This window comes from Guillardia theta (genome assembly GCF_000315625.1).
Source record: "Guillardia theta CCMP2712 unplaced genomic scaffold GUITHscaffold_53, whole genome shotgun sequence".
Classification (NCBI taxonomy): Eukaryota; class Cryptophyceae; order Pyrenomonadales; family Geminigeraceae; genus Guillardia; species Guillardia theta.
This window is the reverse complement of record NW_005434621.1, coordinates 437,809-452,159: the sequence shown is the minus strand read 5'-3', so window position 1 is coordinate 452,159 and position 14,351 is coordinate 437,809. Positions and strand designations below refer to the sequence as shown.

Genomic DNA, 14,351 nt, shown 5'->3' with positions numbered 1-14,351 from the left:
TGGCAGTTCCCCTCCACCCCCTCTCCCTGTCAGTTCCTCAGGACCCTGCATCCTGAGTCTCGACGTCAGAAGTCCTTGCATGATTTCACTGAATCCTGTATTCATCATGGATGTCAGATCCTCCCGCAGCTTTTCCAGATCTCGTTGAGCTAGTGGAATGGCTCCGTTCACCTCAAAGTTTCTAATGATCAGCTCGTAAATGTCTTGCGGTAGCGAAGTTGAAACATTCAACACTGTATCGTGCAACAGCTTTGTTCCCTGTTCTTGACTCTCTCGCAGCTTCCTGATTTCAGCCACATTCATCACGTGCATCGGAACTCCACTGCAGGTCATACCGCATTCTTCGCATTCCCCGCGACAAACACTGATATGATGCTCTTTCAATTCTTGTAAAAATTGCATTGTTCTTGAGCCTTTCACTGCAAAAACAGGTGACCCCCATAGGAAGTGGTGACTTGGAAACATGTCTTTGAGACGGTCCAGATGGTACACTATCTGCGCAAGGAACATTGGTAAACATCTCTTGTAGCTGTCCGGGAACGTGTCGTATCCATCAATGAACTTGTGCATACCAATATCGTTGATTCTTGCCAGACCTTCTCTTGTGAAATGAGGAGGTAACACATCGAAATTCTCGCTCTTGGTGTTGTTCCCTGCTAGAATACGCCCACAGTATTGATCATTGCCTGGTTCCACTGTTCCGATGTACCTGTCCTTGGTGTTGCCTAAGGACCAGCTGGCTCGTTGAAATATTGATGTACTGACTGGTCCTCCCGGAATGCCTAGTAGATGCGTCACGCTCCCCTTCCTAAAACTGTGCGAACCTGCACATTTCAATCTCAGTCTCAAGACTTCCTCAGGCTAGCACTTACCAACATCCCTCCATACTTCCTCCTGCATGTCCTCTGTGGACAATACCCTTCTCAAGACTTGGCCAAACCTCTGCTTCTGGTCGTTTCCCAGAAAAAATTTGGTGTGACTTATCCTCATTCTGGTTTGGGAAAACGCATACAAAGCAATGGCCAAGATAGGACAAGACATAGGTTTGTTGGGTGCTGCAAATATGTGCCTTGTTCTGGGAGAAAAAATGTCGGCGTCAACACCCCCTTGGTCCATCTTGGTCTTCAATATTGTCAGCTTCAAGCAGTCGTTCTCCCAATCAAAGTGTTCAAGATGTAGAATGTCTAAAGTTTCGCTTCTACAGCAACAGTTCCACATGATCGTGGTACCAGCAAATCCGAACAAGCCTGTTGATCCTATTTCTCGTGCCATAGTGTCTGAACGTATCTGGGTCATCTTTTCACAAATAATTCCATACTCTCTCACTGCCAAGACACTTTTGCCTTCTTTCAATTTCATCACTCCCGTGGATTTCTTTTGAGTAACCACCCTTCCATAACCTTTGATGAGTCGACTGAGCCGGTCGTTTAAAGTACTGCCCGATGGCATTCCAGTCGCGTCAAAAGCTACATTTCTGTCTCTGTAATATGCTTTCAACGCACTCTTGTACCCCTGCAGTGCTCCTAACGACAGCGTTCTCTTGCTTGCCTGGTATCCTGAAATGTCCTCGTTCTCACCCTCGTGTACGTTATGCGGATCATCTTGCTGCTCTTCCTCATCCTCATGATCTCCGTCGTCTTCCTGATCTTCGTCTTCCTGATCGTCGTCTTCCTGATCTTCCTGATCTTCCTGCTCTTCCTGATCTTCCTGCTCTTCCTGCTCTTCCTGCTCTTCCTGCTCTTCCTGCTCTTCCTGCTCTTCCTGCTCTTCCTGCTCTTCCTGCTCTTCCTGCTCTTCCTGCTCTTCCTGCTCTTCCTGCTCTTCCTGCTCTTCCTGCTCTTGACCTCCTCTTCTCCTTCTAGATTTTGGTAAGTCAGTATTGGTGACAAGGTCTCCAAACAAACTCTTCAAATCTTTCCATGCCATTGGGAGTATCAATTCGCCGTCCTCGTCGACAGCCCTGGGGTTCACTTTGAGTAACAGACGCACGATCCTATTGATCTTGCATCGGTAAACTTTCTTTGTACTATCAGCGATGACTTTGTTCTCTATCAGGTCAAATGCCCTTTCTTGTCGTCGTTGTCGCTCCTGCAACATGGCATCATTTGCTCTGCTGGATTGCATTTTTCGGGCAGTTCTGGTTCGATACAAAAATGTTTACTCAATGTCACCATGAGTCAGCATTATTGCGTGGTGCTACCTTGGAGTGCGCTTTGCACAATTATTTTGACAAAATAACGTTGTGAATGCAGTACCACCCACTCCTGCCCATCCAATGGGCTGGATAGTACCGGTACATTGCAGGTTGCACTGTCAATCATTAAAATTTTGCAACTTTTTTGTCAGTGCACCATACATACTTTTAAAATTTCGAAATCTATCTGTTTTAGTGCGCCGAAAAAATTGATTAGAGCTTTGGTAAAAGCACGTTTCGTGTAACGGGTGGTAACGGCGAATACGGGCAAAATGGCGCGGCTAGAAAGATGGGAGGTGCGAGGTAGATGAGGAGAGACAAGGATAGAGGATAGAGACGTGTAGAGGATAGAGACGTGTAGAAGATAGACGGGAAGGGTGAGTGGTAAAGGGAAGGCAGTGAGATCAGTGAAACTTCCGGAGAGAGTAGAGAGGAAAGAGGCGTTTATGCGGAGGGTGCTTGTTGATGCTTCCCTCCATTCGCATGTATGCACAGATGTTGGCAGTAAGGTTTCAACGCGTAGAGAATCTTGACGTGAAGGCAGCAGAAAAAGCAATCCAAAACAATCAAAACAGTTGCTCGGACTTTTGGGAAAGTTAAGGTAGTCAGATTTCTTTCGTTGCAATATAGAGGAAATTCCAAGTTTTATCATACTCAGTCTCCATGGAGCTTGAGTTCGTCGATGCGGAAGAAATGGCAGCCATTGAGTTGGCACTAAATCAGGCAAAAAGATTCAAAGGCTCCAGCCATGTCAATCATCACAGCGTTAGAGATTCTTCTACGAGAGACGAGCCCTCCGAGTCTTTGTTCTCATCCGCAGGGAGCATGGCACATACCAGCTTGAGGTCTGAAGGCCTGAGGAGACCCAGCCACATCCCCTCCTCTCCGCTCGCTTCCTCCACATCAAACATTTCCTCCCCTTGTACATCCCACAAATCGCCTTCAGAGTTGCCGACAGTCTATCGTGGAGGGAACTTGCTGGAGGAGGCTGACCATGAAGAATATAACGCGCGGTCGAGAGGAGCTGATGCCAGTCATCTTCAACATGCTGCTTCCAACTCTCCCATCAGGCCATTGCACTTACAGCAACAGAGAAACCATGGCGATCTCACACACATGCAAAACAATCTCCCGTCACAATCGATGATAAATCACCAGAACAGACCGATCCTCTTGCAGCAACAGCAACAGCAACAGCACCAGCAACAGCAACAGCAACAGCAACAGCAACAGCAACAGCAACAGCAACAGCCATACCACCAGCTACAGAAGCAACATCATTACGAGCAGCAGCACGAGCAGCATCAGCCACAACAGCAGCAGCCACAGCAGCAGGAGCAGCAGCAGGAGCAGCAACAGCAGCAGCAGCATCAGCCACAGCAGCAGCAGCAGCAGCAGCAGCAGCAGCATCAGCAGCAGCAGCCACAGGAGCAGACAGGACCATCTTTCCAGGTTACTCTCAACATGACAGGAGACAGTCAGATGACGGCAAGGTGCGCTTACAACCCTAAAGTGATCAACATCTTCAAGGAGATGAAGACAAGGAGTTACAACCCTCAATCTCGCGAGTGGAGTTTTCATGTCTCCGAGCACGATGAGCTTGTCAGCAGTCTGAGCAAGTGCAGCAATGTAAGTGTGAAGCCGCTGCCTGCGACCTTCCTCAAGGCCCTCAGAGAGCTTGAGAGTCAGAGCTCTGCCGTGAGCTCTGAGATGGTCTCCCTCGAGCATATCTGGCAAGCTCTGCCTCCTGACTTGCTCGCCGGGCTTCTGCCGTTTCAGCGCGAGGGGATCGCGTTCGCCATCCGGCATGGGGGTCGGGCGCTGATAGGGGACGAGATGGGATTGGGCAAGACCGTACAAGCCATCGCCATCGCCAAGTACTACGAGAAAGAATGGCCGCTGCTGATCGTGACCCCATCCCCTCTCAGACTCGTGTGGAAGCAGGTCACTTTCTCCCCTTGGCTTGTCCTCGGCCACTCACGCGCTCTGCAGGAGCTCATGAAATGGCTCAAGGACGTCGATCACGAAGACGTGAATGTCATCATGTCAGGTGAGGAGCGTGTCGTGTTTGACTCGTACTGACATGGCAGCAGGAAAAGATCAGATGGGCGGTAAGATTACCATCATCTCATACGATCTCTTCCTTAAATTCACGGAGGAGCTCTCGAAGATGAGTATTAATGTGCTCATAGCTGACGAGAGTCACTTCCTCAAGTCGTCCTCCGCAAAGCGCACCAAGGCGATTCTTCCTCTGATCCGCAAGGTGAGGAGAGCAATCCTCCTCACGGGCACGCCAGCTCTCTCCCGCCCCTCCGAGCTCTACACGCAAATCTCTTCCTTGCGCCCGAAGCTCTTTGGCAGTTGGAACGAGTTTGCCTATCGCTACTGCGACGCGAAGCCTGGCCGGTGGGCCCTCGACGCCTCGGGAGCCTCCAACCTGTCGGAGCTCCGGTGCCTCCTCAACGACGTGATGATCCGACGCCTCAAGTCAGAGGTTCTCACCCAGCTGCCCAGCAAGCGGCGGCAGCAGATCTGGGTGCAGACGTCCAAGGAGGCGAACGCTGCGTTCAAGAAGAAGCTGGAGGAGATGCAGAGCCTGAACGCAATCGTTATGAACAACCGAGCGGCACCCGAGGAGAGGAAGAACGCCAAGGGGCTGGCACAGCTGCTCATGAATCAGCTGTACAAGGAGACGGGAGCAGAGAAGCTGGCGGCAGTGAAGGAGTACCTCGCGACCATGGTTGATGGAGGAGGCAAGTTCCTGGTGTTCGGGCATCACATCGAGGTGTTGGACGGGATCGAGAACGCTCTCAAGCTGGCCAGGACGAAGAGCATCCGCATCGACGGAGCACGAGCATGAGCGAGCGAGCGAGGCTGGTCGACGCGTTCCAGAAGGACCCTGACATAAGCGCTGCTGTGCTGTCGGTGACAGCGGCGGGGACCGGGCTGACTTTCACGGCAGCCAACGCAGTGGTGTTTGCGGAGCTTCATTGGACTCCAGGAGTGATGATGCAGGCTGAGGATCGAGTGCACAGGATAGGACAGCAGTACTCAGTGAACATCCACTACATGCTTGCAAAGGGAAGCGTTGATGATATCATGTGGCCGGTGAGCCTCCTGTCCTCATCTGCTCCTCTCCTTTGCTCTGCTCTTCTCTTGCTCTTCTTTCATCTCCCTCACCTCAACCTCAGTGCATCGAAAAAAAACTCAACGTTGTCGGGAACGCGCTGGACGGGCAGGGCGTCGGGAACTTCGGGGGCGAAAGCATCACTCTCGGTGAGGGAGAGGAGGGGGGAAGGAGCTGACAATCAAGGCAGGCGGCTCGTCGGGACAGACCAACTTGCTCGACTACTTCTCGCAGGGAGGAGCGACGGGAAGTTGGGAGGAGCCGCTGAGTCTCGAATGAGCTCAAGAGAAACGAAGAGCGAAGATGGCGGCCTACGCTTATTAGTACACGAAGAGGGGTGATGATAATGGTGGTGTATTTGAGGAGGAGGTTGAGGAGGTGGACGAGGAGGTGGCGGTTGAGGACGAGGAAAAGGAGGTGGTGGACGAGGAGGACGAGGTGGTGGACGAGGAGGACGAGGTGGTGGACGAGGATGACGAGGTGGTGGACGAGGAGGACGAGGTGGTGGACGAGGAGGTGGCGGATGATGTGAACTTTATCGAAGCGAAACAGCAAGTTTTCGACACCGAGAGGAGACCGTGAGCTTGTCCTGACGCACATGAGAACTGTAGATTACAAGTCGAAGAGGAGGAGGTCAGTTCATGATCCTCAGGGCTGGACCCACTCGCAGGAGGAAGAGGTTGGAGAGAAGCGATCGAACTCTCCCGTCGTTGCCCTCCACCAGCGCGCACAGCAGAGGGTAGATGTGGGGAAGCAGCCGCTCGAACCGCTGCTGGTCGAGTGCTGCCAGTCCTTGCAGGATCACAATCACCGTCGGCGCGAGGATCCATCGGATCTGCTCTCGGTAGGGCGCAGCCTCCACCTCCTCCGCTTCCTTCCTGCTCCCCTGGGTCACTCCCGCCGCCTCTTCCTCTTCCCACTTCCCCCTCTGGTCCTGCGAAGTCAGGCCCGAGTACTCCCTCAGCACCTCCAGCAGGCGCTCCAGCAGGCGGGTCTCGAGGTACCGCGAGTCCCCCTTGGCGGTCTGGTAGGCGCCGATCATGAACTGCAGCTCGCTCCTCGACGCCTCCGCTGACTCCGCGTAGATCCACTGGAGGAACTGACTCGCTCCCATCCTCTCCCTCCCCTCCCCCGACAGCCCCATCGCGTTGCTCTGTGCTGAGCCCAGCAGGTTGAGGAGTTGGAGCACCTGAGCCTCGGTGAGGACGTCGCAGAAGTCGTAGCAGAGGTCTTGCACGAGGCGGAAGAGGAGCATCCTCACTCGATGTCGCGACTCGACCGCCCGCAGCCTCTCCTCCATGTCGCTCCCCCCCGCGAGCTCCTCCTCCCTCAGAGGCCCCGCAGACTCGAAGAGCTGCACCACCGTCCCGCAGGTGATGGCCCACATCTCCGACGAGAACTGCCGACCCGCCTCACTGAGCAGCCGCTTGATGCTGTTGACGCCCATCTCCGCCAGCCGCTCGTTGTGCTGAACGATGCAGAGGGAAAGCATCTTGAGAAACTCCTGTAGCAGCGGCGACGCGCCCTCGAAGCACGACACGAACACGTCCGTCATCTGGGCCATGGCAGCAGAGAAGGAGGTTTCAAGCCACTCCGTGTCCGCCACCTCGTCCACGTGGTACACGTCGTCGAACATGGGGAAGAGAACGCCATGGAACACGTGCCCCCACAAGCTCTTGTCGAAGTTGGGCCCGTACGCCATGAGCGTCTCGAAGAGCTTGTCGAGCGCGCGAGTGCGAAGGTCGAGACGAGGGTCGGAGGAGAGGCCGGCGAGGCCGGTGAGGATGGGGAACCAGATCCTGACGTGCCGCTCACTGTCGGTGAAGAGCGTGTGGTCGAGGTCCTCGCCAAGAGCCTGCAGGGAGATCTTGTTGCAGAGGCACATGAGGTCCACGGCCTCCAGCGCCACCTCCTTGTTCCGAAGGTTCTTGGCGAACACGCCCAGGCAGTTGAGGCAGTCGGCGTAGGCGAGGTGGCCATGGGCCGGGTCGGAAGTGACCTGGTGGAAGCTCTCGTGGATGACCTTCCGGACGAGGTCGAAGGCGAGGAGGACGATGGTGTCTGACTCGTCTCGCCCTGCGATGTTGAGCACCTGGAAGGCGATCTTCCAGCCCGACTTGATGTTCCTCGCCGTCGATCGAACCACCTGCGTGAGGCAGCGCACGACCAGCTCGCGGATCTCAGCCGTCTTGCTGTTGGCGATGACGAAGTCGAACGGCTTGAGAAAGTCTCGCTGGAAGTGGAAGGACGTCAGCTCGTCCTTCTCCAGGAACTTGAGCGCCAGCTGCCGCATGGAGTCGATGACGTACATCGAGAGCTCCGTGTTGACCGCGAGCGCGACGCTCTGGAAGTGCTCCCCCAGGATTGACCAGATGCGCGACCACACGATGCGGATCCTCGACATGTTGAAGTAGGTGATCTCTACGATCTTCTGCATGCTGTACACGCGCGGGGCGGAAGGGCAGGACTCGATCTCCTCGTGAGAGACAGCCACAAGGTGCTTCACGAAGTCGATGATGGCTTCGTCGCTCAGGCGAGCGGAGGAGGAGAAGACGCGATCGATGGCGGCGGTGTCGATCTCTTCGAGCTTGAGGGAGTTGGCTTCTTCGATGAGTTCCTTGCGGTTGTCCTTGTCCTCGAACCACTCCCTCCTCGACCCGTGGCTCCCCGAGCTCTCCGACCCTCCGAAAACGTTTCCCAACCGCGACCCCGAGCCCGCAAGCTGCAGGCGGTCGAGCTCGCTGAAGCAGCGGAGCACAGGTCCCCAGGAGGAGCCCAGGAAGTTTCCGAGGTTGCGGGCGATGGCGATGGCGGCTTGGATGCTCTCGAGGTTCTTCTGTCGCACCTCGCGCACCGTGTGGCCATGGAGGTTGGTGAACTGAGTGAGGGTGGAGACGAACGCGTCGCGCTGGCTGTGGAGCCTGAAGATGCTGAGGAGAGTGATGGCTCCCGTCATGCCCTTGAGACACTGTGCGATCAGCCCGTTGTCCGTTGACTCCTCCATGACCACACTGAAGGCCGCGAGCATGGGAGCCCAGCTGATCTCGAGCATCGAGATGACGTGCTCCGACTTGTTGGAGATCAAGAAGTGATCAGAGCTCTGCTCCGCCGCCTTCTTCAGCAGCCCCTGAGCTGTTGACATGAGCTGCTGGGCTTCAGCTCGGTACCTTTCATGCACTGACTTCTCGGAGTCCGTGGACATTGACGTGGCAACGTCTTCGTCCTCCTTCACTTTGAAGCCGCTGGCCACTATCCGATCGTAGATTCCTTCCAGGAACTCAGGTGGCAGGTCCATCCCGTCGTTGATCCCTCGGTTGTTGCGCACGAACTCTTCCTTGGTCATCTTCTTAGCGATCTTGGGGCTGTGCGCGTCAGTGTTGAGCATGATGATGGAGTAGGCGAGCACGTATGCAGTGTCGGCGTTGGAGAAGGAGTCGGTGTCCTTGCAGAATCTCTCCGCGAACTTCTCCATCATGCGGTCGATCTTTTGCGCTTCCCCGGGCAGCCAGAAACCCGAGAGGAAGTGGCGAAGAGCCTCGTCGATGGTCATGTTGGCGAAGGACATCATGTCGACGTAGGCGTACAGCACCGCCTTGTTGAACTCGTCCGGCTCCCCCATGTACTCTCCGATCGCCTTCTTGTCCAAGCTCGGCTGGTTGTGAAACCAGGCGGCGATGGCTTGCGGCTCCTTCTTGAGGTGACCGGAGGACGTGAGGATCTCGATTCCCTTCTTGGGCTTGAGGTTGAACGCCTTGATCCCCTGCTGCAGCTGCGTCTTGTGCTCCTTCTGCTTCAGCACGGGGTCCACGTCTTCGCTCTCTCCTCCCACCCTCGAGTCTACGGAGCTCTCCAGGTCTCCCTCGCTGCTCTCGTTCTTGGCCATGGACCTGGGAAGAATCTCCCCCGTCTCCAGCCAGATGAAGTCCTTCTCGACGAGCTTGCTGAACCTGCTTGCGGGTCAGCTCCAGCAGAACCCCAGCAGACCTCCGACCTCATCAGCGACTCCACCATTGACACGAGCGCGTCCGTACCCCGCGATCGCAGCTGAAACTCCTGGAGGATCGTCAGACATGAGGACGAGAAAGACGCAGTCAAGCCAGACAGAGGAGGAGAAGACAAGGAGAAGAAGGAGAGAGAGGGAGATGGGATGGGTTGGAAAGAGGGGGAGGGAGCAAGGGAAGGGAGAAGAGAGGGAGAGAAAGGGAAGGGAGCGAAACAGGGGAGTAGAGGTAGTTGAACAAGGAAAAACGAATGATATTGATGTGGCGAGGGAGGGAGATGAACCTGCTCGGGCGTAAAGTAACCGGTGTCTTTGGAAGCGCCACTTCCCGATTGAACCGTCCGGGTAAGCTGGTTTAGCATCTTGGCGAAGATGTCAACCTGTGGGACGTTAGGCACAGGAGGGAGGGAGGGAGGGAGGGAGGGAGGGAGGGAGGGAGGGAGGGAGGGATGGATGGAAGGAGGGATGGATGGATGGATGGATGGATGGAGGGAGGGAGGGAGGACAGGTGACCTGCTTTAAATCGCAGTCGTAGTTTACAAAGACATCCACGACGGTCTGCGGGTCTCGGAAGATGCTGTGAAGGAGTTGGAGGACCATGGTCTTCTGTTGGTAGGTAGAGTGAGGAGATTCCAATATCCTCAAGAAGATGGTCGTGAAGAAAACTCCGATCTCCTGTTTGAGGTGCGTCTTGAAGTTCAAGATCAACGTCACGAACACTTGCAGCGCTGCCTTGAAGACTCGCGGAGCAGGAGACACTCCGTTCTTCAAGAGAGACATGCAGAGCTGCTGCTTGATGCAAGTTATGAACTTTGCGGAACCTGGACAAGCAAACAGGATCAGCGGCACGACTCACAGCAACGAGCATCTAACCTTTGAACTTGGGACCACTCTGATCGAGCATGGAGAGAAGAAGTTCGAGCGAGAGCATCTTGCTCTGCATATTCATCGTCTCGTCTGGCTTCACCCAGCTGTCCACTACTTCATACTTCATCGACAGTCTGCAGAGTCTGTGGAAAACTTCATACACGTCTCGCTCTTCAACAGACTTGAAGTCTGTCTCTTCGCTGACTTTCTCCGCTTCGGGCGTCTTCGTATGTGCAGCGGATCCGTTCATGTGGGACCCGTTGGGGCTCGGGGCAGGCATCTCCGGGTGCTCCGCAGGAAAGTCGCCGGCTTGAGAGCTCTTGGCAGGCTCGGGGGTGCTGGGGACAGAGGCCGGCAGGTCAGGAATCCCACGGTCCTCGACGTGTCGGGATGCTGAGGCAGGGAGGCCCTCTAGTCGGTTCATCATCGCGTTGATCATTCGCGACAGCGCAGCCTTGGCAGCCGTCTGATTCGCTTGGCTGCTGCTCCCCAGGTGCAGATTGAAACAAGTCCGAACGCTCTGAAGTAGGTTGGCGCCATGCACAATGCTGGGCTCGCACATGACAGAGGTCTGGAGGACTCGGATGACTTGCATCTGCACGGTCTCGTCTTCTATGCTGCTGCATCCACACACATTCTCTACAAGAACTTCCGCGAGGCTTCGAGGCGGGTCTGTGCGGAGGTTCAGGTCCTTGAGGTATCCATGCGCAATGAACTCGTGCAGTGAGTCAAGCGCAGACTCGGTCAGCTTGGGGTTGCGAAGCTCAAGGGCGGCGAGGAAAGGAACGAAGAGAGCGGCATAGTCGAAGTTTTCTTGGAGATTGACAGGATCGTTGGAGTTGGAGGGTTCAGAGAGTTTGTCAAGGTCGAGCAAGAAGCGCTCGCACGCGCCGCTGATGTTTTCAGCCTCCTTCTGCTTCTTATGCTCGTGGATCGCCTTCTGAAGCTTGCTGATGCCCTGCCTTGCAACTGAGCAGAACGTCTGACCATCCATGGCAGCCACAACAATCGAGAGGGTCAGTGGAGGAGCGCGCAACCACTAGTGAACGTCTCTGGCCACCGACGATGATCCTTAGCTCTTGCTGGGTGATTGGTGAACAACTGAGCTTATAATTGTCTCTGATGGACGCGAATCTTCCTGAAAGCAGAAGCATGTAAGAGATGACTCTGTTCGTATGAGCGAACGCAAGCAAGATCAATGGCGAGCAGACATTCACGACCCTCCTTGTCATCTCATTCATCCACGTCATCGGCTTGAATTCCAGCCATACAAACAAGCAGATCGAAACAAACGCTCTAAAGCATAGAATTTTGTGGGAGGAGACATGATCATAGTGAAGACATGCACATGCGCATGTTGTCTCGGAGAGTTTGACTGGCTTCAGCGTGTCGTCAAGCAAATGACTTTGAATCACACCACCACATCTCAAGGAGATTGCATGGACACATAACGATTCATGAAGGGGCAGCGGGAAAGGATGGGAGGTTTCAGAACAAAACAAACAGGACAGGGGAGGAAGAGAATCGCAGCCGATGATGTCGCAGCCTTCAAGTGTCTGCATGGCAAGCACGCGGACTGACTTGAAGAGACTGCATGGCGGGGGAGGAGGATGGGAGCAGGGCAGGGGTTGGTGATGAGCAAGCAGGAATGAGTCACTAGGATAGTGGGAGGAGGAGGAGCAGGAGGAGCAGGAGGAGGAGGAGGAGCAGGGAGGCGGCAGGATGGCGCTGGGGTGGCTGTGCCGAGGGGGAAGGCCAGCATGCTGGCGGGGGGTGGGGGCAGAACAATATAAATAGATTTCTTTAGCCAATACTTATTTGCTACATAAAAACTTTAGTTACTAATGATTCCTTTACTAAAGAATAAAAAAAATAGAAAACGATCGACCACTGTGATTTGAACCCCTACCCCCATTTCAACTACATCTTTTGAGATCTCGGTACCGGTGGTAAAATGAGAGGATGAGGGGGATGATGAGCCCGAAAATGTCAGGATCGAGATGAGACGCTACGAGGAGAAGGAGGGGGGGGGGGGAGGGATGGAATGGCGAGGAGAGCCGATCCCAGAGGAAGCATGTGACAACATCGACGAGGAATGGCTCAAAGACACCAACTCAAGAAGAAGTTACGATCACGACTTGAGATGGGGAAAGATTGAAAGGGACCAGTCAGAATGTGAGGGAGTTTGGAAGCAACCCTGATGCTGCAGAGCTCCTTCACCTCTGCCTCTCTTCCACTTCGTCTCTTCATCATCTTCACCGCGGTGTCCTCAACTTCATGTTTACGAGGACCACGAGTGCAAGCAGCGCGGGGCACGACTGCAGGTCAATACATGTAATTTCATTTCTTTGTCGGATGATTGTATTGAAAGGCGAACCGATCAACTCTGAAACATTCCGGTCCTCGCCTGCTCGTCTGATCCTGCGCCTTCCAGTGATCTCATGCTCAGATGTGTCTTCACGGACCGCATCCATCATAAAAGGGCCAACCAGCGCTGGCAAGATGGTTTTCTGGTGAGAAATGCCTCCTCCTCCTAAAGTCTGCCACCTCATGCGCATCTTCGCAGGTTGTCAGCAGCCGTGGGGAAGCGACACTGCTGGACGAGGATCGCAAGGTTGTGTGCAAGGGGGGCAAGGTGAGGCTGAGCACCGAGAGCTTCAGCCTGAAGGATGCGGCAGGTGAACGCCAAAGTTGGAGAAGTTGTGAAGATGAGAGAGTTCTCGGTCGACATCACGTCGAGAGGAGAGGACGTGAGCGACGTCGACAGGCGAGGCTGTGCGAAGCTGCGGTAGGAGGTGAAGTGAGATGCAGGGCCAAGGAGGAGCCGACCGGAAGGAGGTCGTTGGAGCTGCAGACGCGGCGAGTGGGGCTGCAGAGAATTTCAAACGAGTCGGATGGGAGCGCGCCCAACTTCAAAGCTCCTCGAGTTGAGGAGAACCAGCGGACTGAGAGACGCAGGAAGGAGGAGATGGTGGGAAGAGGATGGGAGGAGGAGGAGGAGGAGGAGAAGCCACGAGCAAGCGAGGATGGCGAGAGTCGGTCAAAGTTTGTGCTGGAATATCCCGAGTCGAGCTTGGAAGAAAGAATGCAAAGTGATGAGACTGTTGGGAAGAAAAGTGAGGGCGAGGTAGTGAAAGGTAATGCAGACAGTGGGGAACTTGTTTGTTGATGTCAGACACGTTCATGTCAGATATCCGCCACCTCTTTCTGTTTGTTCGTTGCGCAAACTGTGGAACAATCCAGGTAAACAAGTGAACAACTTGTTTGTCCCCGATACTCATTTGTCTCATTGCCATAACCACCTCCATCGTCCTTATCATCATCACCACCACCATCACCATCACCATCATTTTCAACATCATTGTCACCGTCATTTTCAACATCATTTCCAACATCATCGTCATGCTGATTTGATGTCAAGGCTGAAAGAGCTTCAAACTCGCGCATCCAAGTTGAACTCCGAGGTCCTTCTCGTGTGCCCTCGTACCCAGGAGGTCGATATGCTTGTAAAGTCTGCGGAATGTCACAGGTGAGGAGGGAGGGGTTAGGAGGAGGAGGAGGAGGAGGAGATTTTACGGGACTCTGAAGATATTTGCAGCGAGTTCTAAAAGTAGAAGGATACTGCTGGGGTGAAAAGAACGTGCGAAGTAACATCCAGTCCTTGAACATGCAGCGAGCAACCGAAGACAAAACGGCAGAGACCATGAGGGAGGAGATGGAGCTTAGCGAGGCTTTCCGAGCTGAGGGGGAAGAGAGTGAGAGGTGGAGAGGTGCGATCAGAGTGGAGGAGGAGATGGGTGGTATGGTCGACATGGAGGGGATCGACGGTATGTCGGGTGAGGCTCAGGTGAAACAGATGTTGACGCGAGATGGACCGGCAAGGGACAATGTTGAGGACTTTGAGGACTCGACGGAGGCAGAGACAGGAGGAGGAGGAGGAGGAGGAGGAGGAGGAGGAGGAGCCGAGGCGGTGGAGGGACGAGAGAAGATGGCAAGTGTAGAATTTTTCTTTCCCACTGTCAGCAGAAGAAGCAAACAAGGAAGAGGAGTGGGGGAAGCAAGAGAATCTCAAGGCCAAGGTAAGTCGCCATGGAAGGTTTGGCAGGTGATGGTTCGCTGCAGAGGGGGGGGGGGAGGAGGAGGAGGAGGTCGACGTGGCTTTC

General features: G+C 54.5%; 5 protein-coding genes across 5 annotated transcripts in view; 2 read left to right on the top strand and 3 right to left on the bottom strand.

Moving 5' to 3' along the window:
• Positions 1–861: 861 nt before the first annotated feature.
• On the bottom strand, positions 862–2,124 carry GUITHDRAFT_111677 (hypothetical protein; the record flags this gene model as incomplete). The annotated part of the gene is made up of 1 exon (XM_005829325.1): positions 862–2,124. The coding sequence occupies one exon, from the start codon at positions 2,122–2,124 to the stop codon at positions 862–864; it is 1,263 nt and encodes a 420-aa protein (XP_005829382.1).
• A 1,534-nt stretch (positions 2,125–3,658) lies between these two features.
• GUITHDRAFT_141340 (hypothetical protein) lies at positions 3,659–5,499 on the top strand (the record flags this gene model as incomplete). The annotated part of the gene is made up of 5 exons (XM_005829324.1): positions 3,659–4,138; positions 4,187–4,244; positions 4,288–4,979; positions 5,018–5,302; positions 5,386–5,499. 5 exons carry the CDS (start codon positions 3,659–3,661, stop codon positions 5,497–5,499), a joined length of 1,629 nt encoding a protein of 542 aa, XP_005829381.1.
• Positions 5,500–5,838: 339 nt separating this feature from the next.
• On the bottom strand, positions 5,839–6,610 carry GUITHDRAFT_153606 (hypothetical protein). The gene has a single exon (XM_005829323.1). The coding sequence runs from the start codon at positions 6,463–6,465 to the stop codon at positions 5,956–5,958; it is 510 nt and encodes a 169-aa protein (XP_005829380.1). The 5' UTR covers positions 6,466–6,610; the 3' UTR covers positions 5,839–5,955.
• A 92-nt stretch (positions 6,611–6,702) lies between these two features.
• Positions 6,703–11,182, bottom strand: GUITHDRAFT_73978 (hypothetical protein; the record flags this gene model as incomplete). The annotated part of the gene is made up of 4 exons (XM_005829322.1): positions 6,703–9,262; positions 9,571–9,701; positions 9,835–10,142; positions 10,195–11,182. Coding segments are annotated over 4 exons (3,987 nt in total), but the record flags the coding sequence as incomplete, so codon positions are not given.
• Positions 11,183–12,465: 1,283 nt separating this feature from the next.
• Positions 12,466–14,351, top strand: part of GUITHDRAFT_141338 (hypothetical protein) — a gene marked incomplete at both ends in the record, with an annotated part of 4,805 nt that continues 2,919 nt past the window's right edge. Inside the window, 8 exons of the mRNA XM_005829321.1 lie at positions 12,466–12,512; positions 12,638–12,701; positions 12,755–12,823; positions 12,867–12,976; positions 13,000–13,325; positions 13,379–13,431; positions 13,787–14,183; positions 14,212–14,267. Of these exons, the coding sequence (XP_005829378.1) occupies positions 12,466–12,512; positions 12,638–12,701; positions 12,755–12,823; positions 12,867–12,976; positions 13,000–13,325; positions 13,379–13,431; positions 13,787–14,183; positions 14,212–14,267 (1,122 nt within the window). The remainder of the gene's footprint in view (positions 12,513–12,637; positions 12,702–12,754; positions 12,824–12,866; positions 12,977–12,999; positions 13,326–13,378; positions 13,432–13,786; positions 14,184–14,211; positions 14,268–14,351) is intronic.

What these genes read in the sequence shown, in the direction of transcription:
- GUITHDRAFT_153606 (XM_005829323.1), bottom strand. Translation starts at nt 6,465, where the DNA reads ATGGGGCTGTCGGGGGAGGGGAGGGAGAGGATGGGAGCGAGTCAGTTC.